This window comes from Fulmarus glacialis, unplaced genomic scaffold, assembly GCF_000690835.1.
Source record: "Fulmarus glacialis isolate BGI_N327 unplaced genomic scaffold, ASM69083v1 scaffold14163, whole genome shotgun sequence".
NCBI classification, from domain to species: domain Eukaryota; kingdom Metazoa; phylum Chordata; class Aves; order Procellariiformes; family Procellariidae; genus Fulmarus; species Fulmarus glacialis.
This window is the reverse complement of record NW_009203678.1, coordinates 11,695-31,337: the sequence shown is the minus strand read 5'-3', so window position 1 is coordinate 31,337 and position 19,643 is coordinate 11,695. Positions and strand designations below refer to the sequence as shown.

Below are 19,643 nucleotides of genomic sequence, written 5' to 3'. Positions count from 1 at the left end.
TATGTTATACTTAATTTAAACTTTAATTCTTTAAAGCAATATTCAAATAATGGAAAAACTTGACTTGGAAAAATAAAATGTAGACAAAAACACTTTGGGGAGGCTGATGGGTAAAGCAGTAAAGAGACAGTCAACTACAGGGGGGAAAAAACAAAACTTAAAAAAATTACTATTAGTCTTACTAAATTAATGCAGGTGCTTCACTAATTAAATACAAAAAATAGGATCAAGCTGTGTGTAGACTACAATTCCACAGTCCTGAAATCATTATCAGCTTAAACACTTTGCACCTCCCCCCTCTCTCAGTCCTGCAGGTAAAAGTGTTTGTGGAATTACAAGATGAACTGGACCAGTAAACTGACCTGAGTTACGGATAATCCCCTGGGGATGGGGGAGGGAGAGAGAAATCAGCCCAGGACAGCTCTCTGAGCACTAACAGGCAGCCACCATGAACACAGGGCTTGGTCTTCTTGTACATCTACACGAGAATTACTTAACCCTTTCTTTAAGTTTTCCACATCTCTTAACAGTCCCAGTTATGTCAATGGGACGATACTTCAGCTCACTATTTATAAAAATGGAATTTTAGAAACTCTTCACGCTCACCCTTATGCTGGCCACATTACATACATTTTATAGATTTTATGGTAAGAACTACCTTTTTCTCTCTCTCACCATTAGGCAAAAAAGAGATGTTATCTTAGTTTGCGTTAGCTACAATGAATTAGAAATCCAAGTGAACCATTTTGTACATCAAGTCATGGGGAAACACCCATAACCCAGGTCACCTCAGCCTGGCAAGACCAACTACTTTGTTGTCTTTCTTTGATTTACACTCAGATGTAAATTAACAGGACTTACTGCTGCTGTTGTTAAGAAGACTCTGTGTGATAATGTACCTGCAACATGGCTTAACAAAAGTGAGTCCCTATCTCAGCTGGGATCAGCACACACCACTGTAAGTAACAACACATTGCATGAATAGTTTGAGCAGGTTCCAGTAGTGCCTGTCCCTGTCTAACAGTTGGCTCACTTATAAACCTATCAGTGTGGTATCAGATAAATAACCATTTTGGTCGTATAGACCTTGCAAACCCAGACATGCAGTTAAGAAAACAAAACAAAACAAAACAAAACTCCATAGCATTGACAAAGTATCTTTTCATTGTGCAGTATAACCATTTTGGTCGTATAGACCTTGCAAACCCAGACATGCAGTTAAGAAAACAAAACAAAACAAAAAAAAAACTCCATAGCACTGACAAAGTATCTTTTCGTTGTGCAGTAATATGGGTAATTGTGCTTTACGATACATTATTGCAAATCAATTATTTCGAAGCCTGCAAAATTTTTTGTATAATATCTCAAAAAGTTACAATAAAATACTGTTTCCCCCAAAAAAAGACATTGGGAAAGATGAAACAGGCTTTAAGTAGGGGGGATAAAATACCCTTGAAAAAATTCATAGTTTAAGTCTAGTAATGTATCTACGTATTACAGAGAAGGGTACCTTCCATTTCAGCATCTGAGACAGAAATCCCACACACTTTGATCCAGATTGACAAACCTCTGTGGACGTTTCTAATGAAACTCCATGGAGGTTTAAAGTCATTCCTAACAATCTCAGACGTAGAACTGACACTGTTAACAAAGCAACAAACCTGGAGATGGTGTATTTCCCTAACACATTGCCGCAGGTAATCTTTTTTTTTTCCCTTCTTAAAATTGCAAGGGAGTAAAAAGTAACTGAAAACCTGAAGCTTTGAGTTGAGACTTACAAAAAAGGAAATTATTAACAGGAGGACAAACAAACAAAAAACCAACCAGAAAAACAAACCACATTCGGAAGAGTACAACTAACCTTGTAAATTAAGCTCTTGGAAAAAGTAACTTGCTGAACACTAGAGAGCATCCCTGCACTTCAGTTCTTTCAGCGACTATCCTGGAGAAAAAAAGCCTCATGCATGCTACGTATTAGTACGTCTATTCTCCCCTTCTGTGAGTCACAATGATGGGACTAGATTATCAAAGGGTTTTTAACTTCACCACTAAACTGGCTAAACAAGGCATGAATCATTACCCCTTTGAGCATAAAAAAAAAACCAAAACGTCAACTTGGAGAAGATACTTATCTTTGGATTAATGAAACAATATGTACCAGCAATAAGCAGCAGCAGGTAGGTACCGGCTGTGAACTGGTTAACATTACAGATCTGCTGGAGGCAATTGACGAAGCAGAAAGGAACTGACTAAATCGCAGCATGACTTGGAGCTGACGTCAATGTGTATCTTGTTTGGAGTTTAACTTTTCCAGTTCCCTACTGCAACACGATTCCAGGAAATCTAATGACGTCAGCCTTTTGAACTCAATTAGCTGAGGAACAGACCATTTTAACAGTGGAGGAGAAAACAAGCAGGCGTTACAATACTTAAAATTATTGCTCTCCCAAATTTGTTTGCATTCAGTATTTTCTTTAATAATGAAAGCATAGGGTTTATTTACACTACTGAAACAATGCACACCTTTCTCTAATAGCTATGCTTAAGTCTATTTTAGCTATCAAATTTGAAGTGTTTATTGCTAAACAAAAAAGCAGTGCCATTTTTACAAAATAAAAAACAACTATAAACATAGTTACATATATGACTATCTCCACAATAAAGAAGAATTTAAAAGAAGAGTGGTGGATTTTTCAGAAAAATCCTGCATCAGATAGTAAAGATTAGTTATCTGAATCAATCTGTGCAAAAACTCATGCACTAACAGTGATTTTTTCCCCCAAATGAAGCTGTTAAAATTGAAATCCTACACTGACTAGATATAACCAGAAGCTATGTGTACCAGTTTTCAAAGATGAAAGAGTTACAGCAACAGGTTCAAAAGAAAATGTCACAAATACCAACTAAGCACTGCTGAGACATCCAAAAATATCATGTAAGAGACTAACAAAATTTTTACCTGTTTCATCTCCTGTTACAGCCATGATCAGCTTCTGCACACACGATTCTCCAGTTCCTCTACCAGAGCTCAGCATGAACTGTTCCAAACGAGCAAGCATGTGCAGATTACAAGCAAGAGCACTGACATCACAGTGACCTCACTTGCTTACCACTGTCATTAATATGCTCTGTCACTGGAACAGCTTGCTGAAACTGCAGCTGGAAACTCTGTTTCCAGTAAACCTTTTCCCCCCCCCTTGCTCTTCCATATTTCTATAAGCCTAGCTTTGTTCTTTTTCCCTGAATTATTCATAAAGCTACAGAAAGCACTCACCACAAAGCTGGCTGTAAAACAAAACCTGAAAAATCTCAGCACTGACTGACAGAAATTAAAATATGGCTCTAGAATTCATGAACGAATGTGAATGATAAAATCATGATTGGATAGAAAATAGGGAAGTTTTAAAAGGATGTGTAATTGTTTTGATTGGAGCAGTTCCACTAAAAGGCAGAGAACTCTGTTGGACAGACATGCAAGGCAGGAAAGCTTAATAAGCTGTAACAAATAGGTAAAGGCTAAAGCTCCTTGCTTTGGGGGGGGAACGCACAACCCACTCATTTAATTTCAGTTAAAAGCTTCAGAAAAGATTGAAGAAAGCTCCAATAAAGTAAGTCAACACAAAGCTAGTGATTTCAGATGCTGTAACAGGCAGAACAGTAACTCTAGGTAAGGGCTACCTCTACCCTGTTCCCTCTTTTTTCAAAGTAAGTCCAAGAGATCTGGTTGACTTAGTTTTAAAAAATAATAAAAAAAAATCTCAGCTCTAACAGAGTTACTCCTTATTTACATCAATTTAAACGAAATTAGTTTCAGACCAACAGTCCAGGCACTGGTCTGTATTTAGGGCATAGCAAACTTCTAAGGCCTTTGTCTGTAATAAACGAATTCAGACTGGTAATTCATCAACAGTGAAACTATGCCGAGGACAGCAATAATGGAAGCATCAATGCAAAAAAGGAGTGCCCTGTGATTACAGAACCACTTCAAGATCATATGAACAGAAGATCAGAACTGAAGCACACAAGAGATTCAGTATCACTGTTCATATCACTGACCATGTTATAAAAACGTACATAGATCCCAAGAGAATTATTTTTGATACAACTTTTCTACACTCACTTTTACTAATAATTAAACACTTTTTTTCGATTCAACTAGCAAAAAAACCCTTAACCTGTATTAGGAAACTGTCAGGACATCAGAACTGCTTCTTATTTTGCCTATGAATGTAAACTTGTAGCAAATGAAACATGACTCAATTGGATCAACACCTTTGGAGCTTTTATATTAATCCTTTTTCCCCATCACATTATCAAAAAATATCAAGCACAGGGTTTATGTGATGCCATCCATTATTACATGAGATTCATCAACAAATACTTTAGAAAAAACATAATATATTATATATGTATAATACAATATACATATGCTATCTGAAAGATTCTGAAACTGATCTTTTCTGCCCTAGGACAGATACTTGGTTTGGTTTTGTTTGTTTGTTTGTTTTTGGTTGGGTTTTTTTGTTTGTTTGTTTTGTTGTTTTGGGGGGGGTTGGGGTTTTTTTTCTTTCACTTCCATGGTTATTACAAGTAAAATTTATATGCTGTCTACCCAAAATCATTATAAAAATATACATAAGTGGAAAAATTACTAAGCAGAACGTTGCTTTCCTATTATAATCTGTGCTATCACAATATTAGGTGAACAGTCAACTACAAAGTGTACATAAATGACAAATGTTCATAAACTATAGTCCTACAGACTTTCTAGCATAGGCAAGATTACCTGTAGTAAGGGCATATTAGAGACTTGTATATCCAACTAATTCCATTGTCTCACTCCATCCTGAATAACTCAGGTTTGTTGACGATACGCAATCATTATCATAGAGAGATCTGTATTACCATAAACATCCTCAGGTGCTTTCACACTTTTTCTATATACTCTTTTTTTATTAAAGATTTTTTTTGAAGATTTTCCAGTATTAATAGCGGGTATAGTAAGTTGAAAACTTCTATCTTCTCATCATCTCTGAGTTCATGCTCACTTACTATTCCCTTTGTATTTCTCCCTGTATATGTTATGTAGCTGTTGACACAGAAGAAAAATGCTATGGGCATCACTAATGCACTGGACTTTGTCTGGGCCAAAGGAACAGAGAATTCCAGGAAGTAAACTTTTCTGAGCATGGACAGAGAACAAATCAATTTAGTTAAAATCTAGAAGCTTCCAGAAAGACGATATAGCAGGTATTTAGTAGCTGTCTCTGAATCAGTTTTGGAAGTTTTCATCACAGGCAAGACACTTAATGGGCTATACCATCAAGAAATCAAGCCCATCACTGAGACCAAATAGGGAAGCTAGAGGACAGCCCCGGCAGAGGACAACCCTCTAACAAAGAGTCTGTAAAGGAAGGCCAGTCAAATGAAATTCCCAAGGACTGGAATGCTGCCAGATACCATCCCTAAATTCTGTGCTGCTTCACACAATGGGGAGGTTTTAGGACGCAACTAAGGAGCTACTCTCTCTGCTCCACCCCCCTCTCCCCCTGCCCCTGAAGCTTTGAAGAACCAAAATAGTAGATACAAAATACTACAGCCAACCTGGAGAGACAGAGAAGTCCTCTAATTTAAGGGATGTGTATGCACATGTATAGAAAACATATTAAGACTCATACTCAGAAAACATGCACTACCAGAGTAGGAAATTCGTTTGGGGGACAACCAAATTTGGGTCTTAAGGCTTTGCTAAGAATGTATTCATAATAATATTTAGGGACGTTATAACAGTACTCTCTGAATGATGAAAACTAACATTTTGGCTACGGGTTTTTCATATTATAGTCTTAGAGCTTCCTTGAAATGCTTTTGAAAAGTCTTAGGAAGACAATGTATTTCAGCAAAGAATTAACCAGAGGCAATGGAAGAATTCCAGTTTGATATCATTATTTAGCATTGTCTCAACAAGTTCAGATACCTACAAGTTATTAGCTATTAGCTTTATTTACAACCCATTTAAAACAAAGGGAGAGAAACAGCCACATAAAGACAGAACTTATTTCAAATATCCATATTAGGGCAAAAAAAGCACCTCAACTTGGACTTCAACTATCTCAGATATCTGTGCCTACATTTAGTCAATGACTCTCATCCGCTCCATGAATACATATTTAAAGTCTTCCTAGCTCTTCTCATGGTTTATTTCAGATAGCTGTTTTGGCTTAAGAAAGCATTCATACAGCCCTCCCTCCCTACTCCTATGTACTGATTGGAAAAAAAAAAAAAAAATCAGGGAAAATAAATTCCCTATATCCTCCATGGCAGCCATTAATTTAGTATCTCCATACAGAAATCTCTTCCCCATTTTCAAAGGTTTTCCTCAGTATAACCCAAATCCCAACCCTACTCTCCCTGGTATTGATAAGAATCCAAGATACCTTTGGTTCTCAATCTCCCCCAGCATTTCCAAAAGGCTAGGAACAGTGGAAGGAAAAAAAATCCTGCATAAACTACAGTAAGGTTCAAGAATTCACTATTCACAGTTCAATTCACATGTATGCATTTTATAGGACCTACAAAGTGTTCTTCTAGCTTCAGTAAAGGATCTCCTTTCTATTAACTACAACAGTTGTAAGTTGCAAGGAAATTCTGCCCTAAACATATGCAAAGAACTTCAGAACTTGTAAGACTGATTAACTGCTGAAAAAAACCAAATTAGTTTCATATATTAAATGAGATGCACCTCAGCATCTCATTTCAATCTGTAACAGCACCTTCACTGCAATTAAACATATCTCTCAAAGTCTGGACAAGAGAATTCAAAGCAGAAAGTGATTTTACACTGTTATTTCCTCCTCATGACTTTTTTTTATTCAAAAGAAGTAGCTGCTTTACTGAGCAGAGAAACTGAGTCTCCTCTTAAGATTTTCATCTTGTTATGCATAAATATTTTATTTAACAGTGCAATAATGTCAACACAAAATAAAAAGCCTTTTAAGAAAAAATTGTTTTATATAAAAAAACTAAAATGCAGTAGACTAATAAAAAGTACCTTGAACAACAACTTGGCTTCCAGGAACAAAAAACTGTTGTGTGCCATCAGGTGATTGTCCTGCATATTGCACAATGGTAGCACCTGGCTGAGGAGCTCCTGAATTTGTCATTGTTAACGTCTGTAGTCCGTGGACACCATCAGAGGCTGGATTAGAAATCTGGATTGTACCACCTTGAGCTATAGTAACTAAACATAAAAAGAAAAAGAAAAGTTAGACAACAGAAAGAGATATAACACATGTTAAAAAGCGCATCTCCCCCTTTAAAATAAACATTGTCTGATAGGACTCCTGGTCATCTCCTTGCTTAAAGTTCAATTGCACAATAAAACTTAAATAATATTAATACTGATTTCCACAAATATAAAGCCTGTTGTGTAGTACATGCTATGTGTATAACAGATAAGGCGCAATGTTCCACACATTTTATCTCTATGCGTCCAGAAATATTAACCCTCCTAAAATAGTTTTAATACAAGAAAAAAGAAAAAAATAGTAGCTCCTAGTCACAGAGAATCATTGTTGTTTTAAACACTAATGTAAAAAAATTATTTAAAAAAAAAATGTTATGTTTATTGACTCCACAAAACAAAACCCAGGACATCTAGACAAAGGAAAAGCAAGTCTTCTGACACTCACAATCCTTTCCTTAGTGTGAGAGAAAGTCTAGCCCAACAATGTTTTTCCAAGTTGTACAAAGCTGTAAAGAGTCCAATATTTATGTCAAAAGAGAAACAGAACAAAGGTGTTTTTTCCCCCCCATGTAATCAACAATATGAAAAACACAAATATACTTTCCCCATTAAAAAAAACATATTATATTGCTCACCATAATTAAATATTTAGACAAAAATCAAATTCCCTAGAGAGGTTATTAATTGTATATTCCTTTTGAAATTAGCATTGTCTTTATTAAGAGCAGAAATATCATAGAATCACAGAATGATTTGGGTTGGAAGGGAACTTACAGATCACCTAGTTCCAACCCCCCTGCCATGGACAGGGACACCTTCCACTAGCCCAGGCTGCTCAAAGCCCCATCCAACCTGGCCTTGAACACTTCCAGGGAGGTGGCATCCACAACTTCGCTGGGCAACCTGTTCCAGTGCCTCCCCCCCCTCACAGTAAAGAATTTCTTCTTAATACCTAATCTAAATCTATCCTCTTTCAGTTTAAAGCCATTATCCCTTGTCCTACCACTACACTCCCTGATTCAGAGTCCCTCCCCATCTTTCCTGTAGGCCCCCTTTAAGCACTGCAAGGCCGCTATAAGGTCTCCCCAGAGCCTTTTCTTCTCTTCCCTAGGCTAAACAACCCCAACTCTCTCAGCCTGTCCTCAAAGAAGAGGTGCTCCAGCCCCCGATCACCTTTGTGGCCCTCCTCTGGACCCACAGGTCTATGTCTGTCCTACAATGGGTGTCCCAGAGCTGAACCCAGTACTCCAGCTGGGGGCTCACCAGAGCAGAGTAGAGGGACCCCTTGATCTGCTGGCCACACTTTTGATGCAGCCCAGGATGCAGTTGGCTTTCTGGGCTGCTAGCACACATTCCCAGCTCATATTGAGTTTTTCATCCACCAGTACCCCGAAGTCCTTCTCCACAGGGCTGCTCTCAATCCACTCAATGCCCAGCCTGTATCCATGTTTGGGATTGCCCCGACCCAGGTGCAGGACCTTGCACTTGGCCTTGCTGAACTTCATGAGGTTTGCATGGGCCCACCTCTCTAGCCTGTCAAGGTCCTTCCGGATGTCATCCCTTCTCTCTAGAGTATCAACCACACCACTCAGCTTGGTGTCATCTGAAAACTTTCTGAGGGTGCACACAATCCCATTGTCCGAGTCCCCGACACAGATGTTAAATAATACGGGTCCCAATACAGACCCCTGAAGGACACCACTCATCACTGGTCTCCACCCAGACATCGAACCGTTGACCACAATTCTTTGAGCATGACCACCCAGCCAATTCTTTATCCACTAAGTGGTCCGTCAAATCCATGTCTCTTGTGTTAATTAAAATACTCCTGGAACTTGTAGATGAGAACCCAATTCTCCAGAAGTAACAAACTTCTTTCTCCCCCAAAAGATCTCTAAACTACAATCATTGTCATTGTATTTAAAGTGTTCTGAGATGGTACAAAAGTAACATATAAGTACAGATTCAGGATTGCCAACTCCCCTGATTTCACTGTCAGATTCACACTTTTTGATTACATTCTTGAAGGTTCAGATATGGTTATCTAAGTACATGATTTGTTAGACATCCATGTGAGTTTTGGAGATAGTTGATTTCAGCTGCTCTATCTTGACAATAGTAAGTTATCCTGAAAGGGTAACACCAGATAACAACACTTCAAAGAGCACTGAAATACTAGCAGTTGATTAGTAAACTGTTCTTAGTAAATTAGACAATAGTAACTATCTACTAGAAGCTCAGCTAATTTTTTGAGAGTGTAGTAGAGTTATCTATCAAAATGGCCAAATCCCAGCAGCTAAATTAGCTTCTTTTTGGGGAAAATGGAGAATTCCTCTCATGCTGAATGAAGCACTGAGCCCTATCTGCAATACTGGAACAGGGTTCAGCATGGACCTCCAGCCCTACCCTCGGAATGGGGAACATGTAATGTAGGAACTAGCTGGGTGCTGCAGGCAGGCTCCATAAGGCATTGAGCGGGGGAGGGGGAATGAGCAAGATGTTGTTTCGGTCTGGCCTCCAAAGCAGAAAGTGCCCCATTTTGGGGCAGGGTGGAAGACAGAAGCAAGAAAAATAAATCATTGTCTCCTCTATTCTTCAGGAGATCCAGGACAAGAGCAGGTTCCCGGCAGCATGTGAGCTTCCCAGCAGGATCTGTCACCTCTACCTCCCAGAGAAGTTATATATAACTGAATTTTGCCTCTCTGAGAGTTAGCACCAAAAATGGTGTATGCTACAGTACCATACCACATAAAAAACAGTCAGTTTGGGTTCCTGAGCAGTAAAACATCAGCACATAATCATACAAAGTTCTTGGCTCCAAAGTGAGCCTGGGTAAACAATTATGTCAGAGCTGTCCTGCAAAATTATTCATTCAGATCACAACCCAGTATTTTCTAAACAAGAGTGAATTTACTCCAGTAACTCTCTCCCTTACAGGATTGATTCCTGCCATATTACCAGACCACCACACTGCCCCCACCCCATTCACTGTCCTGATCTCAACCACTGCACAGACTTGTTGTGCTGCAGCTCTACTGGAAACTGGGCCTTCTGTGAAGAGTATAGGACTTTTCTGGACAGTCCCTGGAGTTGTACACCATGCAGGTGGATGTAAGTGGCATCTTCTCTTCTAGTTAGGACTGAATATGATACTAATACCGTTGTCTGAGAGACCAAGTAAAGTTGGTCTTTCCCAAAAGATTTCTTAATTCTCCAGTTGTTAAAAACCTGTCCTAAGACAGAAAGCCACCCAAACAGATGGCAAAAGAACTAGTAATCTTCATCTCCCCTGCATCGTTTCAGACAGAACATCATGATATGCACAAATAGACTGGGGGCGAGGGGGCAGGCAGTTGATTCACACACTCCAACTGAACAAACAACTCTTGCACAGTTAGACCACCACCATAGGTGAGGCAAACCAATTTTTCTTCAGTATTCAATAGTTAACATGACAGAACTACAGCCAACAGAGACGGTCTGTAGTCAGATCAGGCTACAGGGCTCATACACAAGACACCGCCTTACACAAAACTATCCACTCCCCTTACAGAAAGATAACTCACATGTTGATGTAGGTAACTGGGAAAGACATTTTATCTAGCTGGTCATGCCTGTCAATCTGTCTGCTTCCATAAGCCAAAGCCAAGAAGCTCTGAGGAAAAAGATATTTGGAAACCATGGCAACATACCGTTTTGGCTCGTAAAAAGAAAGCAAGGAACAGCCATCGCCGCTGCTAATAGAAAAAATATATTTGTTTTTCAGAAAAATTTACTTATCAAGTTCTTCCAAAAATAGTCACCCCAGATATCCAGACACCAACATACAGTCAAAATTATCTTTTCAACTAAACTGCCTTTCCTATGCAGGAATAGAGAGAACAATAGAGAAAATAAGGAATCAGCAAACGTAGTAACATGGCATCTGTGTTAAACCAGGGCACAGTATAGATGGCTGTAGTGACAGTGCAACACCAGTTCTTCATTGCCATGGACACTGTACAAGCTTTATGCGTAAACTACTGGACGCCTGAACAAGAGAACCCAGGCAACCAATGCCGGCCAAGAAGAGAAGAGTACCTGGATACAATAACGATAAGCAGAAGTAAAGAGCTATCAACAGGAGACATAAAGGTAAAATAGAAATATGTAGCGAGTGATCTTCTGCATCATATCGAGACTGAAATCAACACAGGAGATGATGCATTCCCACACAGTGTTCCCAGTTTCAGCTGACAGCAGTTCCTGAGGATCACAGGCAGCCAACAGGATGCCTGCTCAGAAATGCTGCAGATCTGTGCCTTACATGTGAAAGGACTGGAAGTAAACAGTCAAGCTCTCTTTGGTAAATTCCAAATTAAGATCCCCTCTACTACAAGGAGATGACCATTCTTACTACCACTTGGATGCAACTTGAAATCTAAGTTTTCTGGCATTTAAGGGTAATGACCAGCATCTTAAGAAAAATTTTGATGTAATTTTTCCTAGCCAGAATTAGAGAGAACGCACAGACTTGCAGCAAAAGATGTGTAATATTTTAACTTACAAAGTTTAACTTAAAAAAAAAAAAAAATCAAATTAATGAACTAATAAATTGGGTAAGAAAAACCATTTCCAGCAAGACAAAGTTCTCAAAACAAAGTTTTTGAGACAGAATCAGGAGAGCCTATGAAGGTTGACATTGCATCCTGAAGCAATGCCTCATTATGGCTGAGAACCTATTTAACAAGTTAAATTACTTTAAATATCCAGCACATGTTCTAGGCTACGAATGTAACTTATTCAAAGAAGCAGCAGCATAAAACAGAAATCTTCTATGCTTGGCTCATGCAGAAGACAAATTTAAATTAAGATTTAATTAAATTTTTGTGGGCTGTTAATTCAAGCACATTGTTGGTGATGCTCTCTGTTGTTTGATTTTTCAGAAGTAAATGTCTGATTGAACAAGAAAGCGAAAACTGAATTTCATTATTCTTTTATACACTTCCCTGTCATTATGATTTATAGCTATGTTCAAATTAAAACATCCTCAATTAAGAAGAATCACATCCTGCAAGGTATTGCTAGTAAAAGTACAACTCTGTTTTCCTAGAGGAATATACGATTGAGAAACCTAAACTCCTAATTTCTTAGAAATCCTAAATGTTTGGAGGCTCACTAGAACATAGTACAGACACTACAGCACTTATTTTTAAGCCTTGAAACTGCAAATACGTATTTTTTTAAACTAAACCTAAGCCAAACCAAAAACATAATTCAAAAATTGAAGAAAAAAATTTGATTTGGTCAAGGGTATCAGCCAGATTCTGTACTGGATAACTGTCATTTAGCATGACCACAAGTCCACACAAAAGAGCACTTCAGATGCTGGACATCATGAAGCAGACATTTATTCATGTCTATACCTTAACAGAAAGGGTAGGAAAAGCAGCTTAGGAGCCAAGCAAAATTACTTTCTATGCTGAAGGCATAGATAATATCATAGGAAATTCTGTTTTCTCAGAGTTCATAATTACTTCAGTTGCATAAATTAAAAATAAATGAAGAATTCCAAGGGTGACTAGAATGCAACTAGGAAGCCATTCTATCCTCTTTTATATGCCATTGCAATGTTTTAATAGACTACTTCTGTTTTCTTGATTTGGGAAAAAAAAACCCCCACAACATTTCTTTTGCATTTTTCCTGTCATTATATCAAAGGAAAAATGGCTGCATTTCAGTTCGGCTACACAGGAAAAAACATGAAAAAAAATAACTGTAAGAGTGAAGCTTTATCGAATACATAATTGAAAAAAGAGTTACTAGAAAGTTATCCCTTAGATGATATATGATTAAGCCCAAAGAAGCTATAGGGAGCGAGTTATGCAGCATTTTTAACATAAATGCAGGAATAAAAAAAAATTTAAAAAAAATCTATAGAACAGAACTGTGAATCTAACTTTTAACTTGTGTTTGGGTGAAGTATCAAATGTTGGAGACCATAATTTAGGTTAATTCTGCAGCTAAAGTGTTCATACTTGACAACTGGAGAGGAAGAGACATAGTTCTTTTAAGAAAGAAAATTCAAAGTTAAGAAAAAATTTCATGCTCCAATCTTATACTTTAAAAAAGTCTAACTCAGTAATTGTCATTTCATGTAACGAATAGCACTAATAGATAGCAAATCACAGTAATTTGAAACTGCAATGATTTATAACTGAACATTCACATAAAAGCGTCAACATTTTTCATTTCACCTGAGCCTCACCTCCACATTTTGAACGCATAAGAGTTCTAGAAGGACTAAATCTAGCAGCCAACAAGTATTACAAGAAACAGACTAAAAGTCTATAATGCCCATGTTAGGAAAAATTAAATATAAAAATTGAAATTATTTAGAAATACAGAAGCTCTCATTCTTCTTCACCAAAATCCAACATCTCTATTTCATTATGGAACTCTTAGAAACAAAGTTGTTCCTATATATGTTCTGCAACATCACACAGTATCTTTGCAAACATACTGTATTGCCCTGTGTTAGTATGATACAGGCTGGTTGGCATGGCCATTGCAGAAATTCCAGAAGGCGCTCCTTCATCTTCCGACTTTTCTTCTTCCTCAATCTTCGGTACTGCAGGAGCATCTGATGAGAGCTCATTCAAAATTTTTCTAAAAAAGAATGTAAATAATTTTATATATTTGAAATTCCATATCCATGAAAAAACTAAGTCACTGGCTTTTATCAGACAGTTTTACTGTAATATGTAAGCTGCCTTTAAAAACCAGCAAAACCAAAATAAATAGTCCTTACCGGTATGAAGGCCTTCGTGAAAGTATTTCCCTACGTTTTTGAGAATCAATAATCCCTTCTGATTCTGCAGATTCATCTGCAATCGATGCTACCTGTAATAGCAAAGTTTCTGAAATTCATAACTTCATAAAAAAAGAAGATAGCCACAGAGTAAAAGATTATTTTTGAAAATTCCTTCCATGTTTGCATACAGGAAGTTTGTGCACTTATTTATCACTAATCATGTGATCTTGGACTTCTTTTTCCAAAGCAAATCACAAATTATTAGGTTAGCACTTAGATGATATCTTCCATTTGAAAAAGAAAAAAAATCAAAATAATCCAGGTTACTTTTTTGTGAATGACACCTAGAAAAAGTACTGAAGACAGAAGATTTCTTTAAATATAAAATTATTATACAATTTAATTAGCTTTTAAAGTGAAATTAAAAATTTAAAATACAAAATACTGTACTAATGCACCTTAAATAACAGTATACAATACAAAAGCCTCTTCACAACGACACCCAAGCTATTTAGAAAACAAGTTTATTTAAATATACACATTTATTACACTTACCAACACATATTCGTAAATACAAATACATTGCTTAGCAATACCGTGAGAGTTTTAGAAACCCCTGACAAATCCACAATGTCTCACTTTCTCAGACCTTTGTTAGTAGTATTTTCACAGGTTCTTCTTCTCTTAAAATTACCCAAGATGACATTAAGGCCTGGAGCTGAATCACACTCTTTACCAGCAACTATCTTACTACACAGAACTGAAGTGATTATTGAACAAGGAAAACACACTATTTTCTTGATTCATTTAACTATTCAGAGCTATTGGTGTGTAAGATTTCCGAACTGAAAGTGCAGTAAAGTTCATGTGGAAAATGACCTTTTCACATAAAGACAGACCAGACTGCAGTTTCAGACTAAGCGCTGTGTTAAGCTAACACTGAACAAACATGAGTTAAGTGACTAGGAGGCTCAAGTGTTCGACCTGGGTGCAGTGGAGGCTTCCCTGCAGCTCAAGGAAGACAAGGAAGAGCTCTAGAACTAATGCGGCTGCCAGGCCTGAGCGCTCGGTGCTAGAAACAAAACCTGCTTGACCTCAACAGGAAATGACTGGCTGGAAGGTTCTGGAAATTTATAGGCCTGGGTACCCCAACTCAAACCTATAAAACTGCACCTTGAAAGAACTACAGCTTATTGCAGAATGAAATTGTCTCTTCACTTGTTAATTTTATTACATTCCAGTTCTGTGTAAAAACATTTAATGTAGCCTCATTTGCTGGGTAATACATAGGAAACATCATTAAAACTCTACACCTGCCTACCGAAAGAAGAGACCACCTAGAAATAATTAGAGGTACTTCTGCACGTCTACAGATGTATAGCTCCAAATCAGGCTTCAGAGCTGACTGGCAGAGATACAAGAGCTTCAAGAAGTTTGTATTCATCCTTTTGCAGGATGGACCAATGCTGAACAGCAAAGAGATCTTCTGAAAGGCATTTCTCTCCAGTGCCCTACAGCGATCTGCTTATGGATCGACCTTCAAGCCTCTGCATAAACCTTAAAAACTAAGACAGTATTACACAGCCGAGAGCCTGGGCATCCTATCTCAAAACAGAACTCTAATTCTGCAGGAGAAATAAATAAATAAATATATAAAATCTATTTGTCCCAGGACAAACAGCAGGAAAACAAGACCTTAGTGCCTTTAAACCTTCCCATTCCACTAAGGGTTACCAATAGCCACCCCTAGTTTGTGAAGATGGCCGAAGAAGTCAAGAACAGTCATACTTTGGAAGAAGGTAAGGAAATCACGAGACAATTTTAGCATTTCAGTGTGGAAGAGGACATTTTCTGCAAGAAATTTCAAAAGTTCTAATTTTCATCACAACAAAGAGATAAATTTAATGTTTCAGTTTGTTATAATAGCAAGCAACCACGTTCACAATGCTAACCGATGGAAACCATTGTCATTTTTTCCTGGACATCACTCAGACTTCAAATTTACCACATTACTCTGCGTTTCAACAAATTTAACTTCGATCTCATGTTAGTCTGCCAATACCTGATGAATACAGGGGGGAGCAAGTAGAAAAGTCAAATAACAATCTGAACTTCAAACCTTCCTACAAGTAAAACAACGTTAACAAAACAGTAAGGAACATCATATAGATAAGCATTTTTTTCATCCCAAAAGCAACAGCATTACAAGAAAAAATTTTGTACACCTTCCAGTTTTAAAGCTGCAGGTGTTTGAGGGAGAGGTCATGCAAGCTTTAACATTAACCTTCAACACTTTTTTTTTTTTTTTTTTTTAATTAAACTGATACTATTTCCCAACTTCCCCACTGTCTGGCAGAGATAGGATATCAAGTTAAAGGCAAATGATCTGGAGGAAATGCCAGGTGGCAGGATAAAGTACTTAAGAAGATCACAGAAGGGCTGAACAACCTCTGTAATTGTGTCTTTTACAACATCTTCAAGCCCTTCTGGTAGAGTTACCTTATTTGCCATTAGTATGCTCAAATGAAGCCAAAGCAAAACCCTGGAACTCTAGTATTAATCAGGACACAGCCTTCCTGTCTCTACTCCTTTGGGAAAGGGAAGACAGACAGAGTTCATGCAATAAAACAAACAGTCGACTTCCACTCCCCTAAGAAAACACAGCAGCAGCTGGCAAGAGTGTCCAAAGAAATTCCTCCTTCTGAGCTTTGGAGCAAGTCCTCTATTTTTATATGGATGTCCTGACTACACTGACTTGAAGAAAAGCAGTGACAGAAACTGGGAATGACTGAAATATGCTTATCTGATGAAGGTCACTCTGGTAAATTACAGTTAGAAGGAATTCCATTTAAAAAGTATTTATTTTGAATACTCTGATTTGACTTCAAGTTTGACCAAACCCAAGTCTCTTGCCATCTACTGCGTCTATTTCAATAGTAATCTAGAATTTCAAAACCTTACCAGGTCCCACCATCTACACCTACTGCTTACAAATAAAATATTCAGTATCTGGCCAAGGTTTTATTCTTTCTTTCTAATCTCCAAGATAAATTATACTCACATATGCCTTTTTATTTATTATACTCAAGAAGACTGACAACGCATGTCTTTTTCTCAACATGTTGCAATGACTGCAGGTAAAACAGTTCACACATAACAGGTGTATAGCCTCTCTTACCAGAGATATCAATTCTATTTGCAAAAAGCAATACAGTTGACATTTCACAATCAGATTTTAAGAAAAATAGAGCAAAGGCATTCCTAGCTATAAGAAAAACACCAATGGGAGGCCAAGTCATTTTCAAAACACTGCAAGTTCATTCTCTCTAGTCTTTTTCACTATTTAAAAGCTCTGAAAACTCTTAAGCATTTTGCACTGGTCCCTGTTTTCTAACATCAGCAACTTTAAACATGTGAAGATTTGCCAAATAAATGTTTATTTTGAGGCTGCCCTTATTTTTGGTCTTTACATATCCACACCCACAAAAGCAATGCCAGATGCTCTAACAGGGCCGGCTAAAAACAACAAGGAATCATTTGACTATAATATGTTTACTGCCATTACATCCAGATGCTCTCCAAAAATACAGTATGAGATACTTGCAGATTTATGAGTTCATAGTCTCCTTAGAAACATGATGTTCATAGAATTTAAGAAAACAGAAAAACTGCAAGATACACTAAAGAAAGGCTACGTTATTACACAAATTTGCTGTTGCATAAGTTCAGGGTTCCAAGACAATTTCTTAAGAGATAAACAGGAAGCATTAAGGAATCACTACACAATGCTTGTAGAGCTGCTACTGGTTGGCAGTTTGCCACCTTCCCCCCCTGCCATTTCCCGCAACATACGAGTAAATCTTGCAGCACTGGTAGGAATGAAGAGAAACTGAAGATGGGGTTGGGGGGAAGAGTTATGAGGCACGAAACATTCATGAAAATGTAACAATAAAAGAGCTAACCTGAACAGCTTGCATGTGTGGTGACTGAATGACTGAGGGCTGTGTGGCTTGAATGACACCCTGGACATGAACAGTTTGACCAGAAGGCAACTGCACTACAGTTACAGCTGGAGATCCTCTTCCAGCACTTGATGCAGCTACAGAAACCTGCAAAAATTACAATCATCATGTTTAAGTAATATGCCTTAAGACTTCAGCAAATGCTTTTAGAAGTGATACTGAAACAAACTAGTTTTGATGCCATATCTAAACCAGCTTAGATGTGTGTAATTATCACACACAGAAATAAAGTTAGTTTTACTAGTAGAAGTCTGGTGTGTATCTTTCCAAATGGTATGGAAAGCTTAAAACTGTCCCCTAACAAATTGCAAATCTTTCTTTTTTTTTTTTTTTTCCCCTCCAGAGGCTGCATGTTTCCTTTTCAATTAAAACCAACCCTAAGCTAACACACACTAAATCTGCTGTCACTAGCATGAAGATTGGGAAGAACCTCAAAAAATGTAACAAAAAATATTGATATTCACTGAAGTGGTATGTTGCTGCAACAACATACAGGGCAGAATGTTCTTAGTCAGGGGAAAAAAAAAAATTAAAAATCCAGAACTGCTTTGGTTTTGCTTTGTTTGTTAGGCAAGAAGTTACGCTTTTCAGATAGATGTCTCAAGAGACGCAAGAACTTTTCAGATAGCAAAAAAACCCCTGTTAAATAAAGCAACACATGGGTTTGTAAATTGATTTAGTTTAATAAATTCTCTTTATAGATTATATATTTATATAACAAGAAAAACAGAGTTGGAGTGTATCAGTGCTTTGATACAACAACAAAAATAAAGAACAGCTGAATCTTCTTTAAGCCCAGCACAGCTGAAGAAAGTGTTGTTTAGGAAAAATCAGATCCCTTTTTCTGATGACATTTTAGAGCACACACAGCTTTCCCCAGCCCTTGGCTCTCAACCATTGGTACTGAGGACGAATGGGTTAAGAAACAGTTAAACACCTATGGGCTAGAAATAGTTCAATATTTATGCTATTACTGTCAAGTCTATTAACAGAAAAATACTGAAGGGAAAACACTATGATTGATTTCAAGTTCTGTGTGATGAAACATCTCTAAACTCAGAAAAGGAAGAGAATGACAAACATAAATCATATAATAAAAAGAGATATTGTGTCTTTCAAAATAAACTGCATTGAAAAACCTTATTTCTAGATTCTGCATGTACAAGAATAAACCTAGATTCATATCTAAAATTCCGGTATTATTCCCTTCCTAGCTTTGTTCTCAGCCCCAAAAGGTATCTGGTATGAGTAGAAAAGGTAAAAAGAGATGACAGTGAGAAGAACATGATGAATGCTGAATATAAATTAAAAAAAAAAAAGGTAAAGTAAGTTTTGTATTTTTCTGTATTCACACTGAAGGTTTTTTTTTAATTCCAAGTATTAAAGACGCTTTCATTCCTGATCCATAAGCCATTGCTTGTCTGGGAAACATTCCTTTCTTGAGGCAAGAGAAAAATTTTGACTACTATTAAGATGCACTACTGTCAAAAACACCAGATGTTGGCTCAAATTATCTTCAAGAAACAATGTTTCTAGGAAACAGAGACAGGATCTTGTCAACATTCACTACGTAATTGTTCAA

General features: G+C 37.4%; 1 protein-coding gene across 1 annotated transcript in view; it reads right to left on the bottom strand.

Annotated features, from left to right (window-relative positions):
- Positions 1-7,051: 7,051 nt before the first annotated feature.
- Positions 7,052-19,643, bottom strand: part of LOC104074569 (cAMP-responsive element modulator-like) — a gene marked incomplete at its 3' end in the record, with an annotated part of 19,727 nt that continues 7,135 nt past the window's right edge. Inside the window, exons 3-6 of the mRNA XM_009574729.1 lie at positions 18,002-18,148; positions 14,037-14,128; positions 13,749-13,894; positions 7,052-7,240 (exon numbers count right to left, since the gene is read on the bottom strand). Coding sequence (XP_009573024.1) covers positions 7,052-7,240; positions 13,749-13,894; positions 14,037-14,128; positions 18,002-18,148 — 574 coding nt within the window. The remainder of the gene's footprint in view (positions 7,241-13,748; positions 13,895-14,036; positions 14,129-18,001; positions 18,149-19,643) is intronic.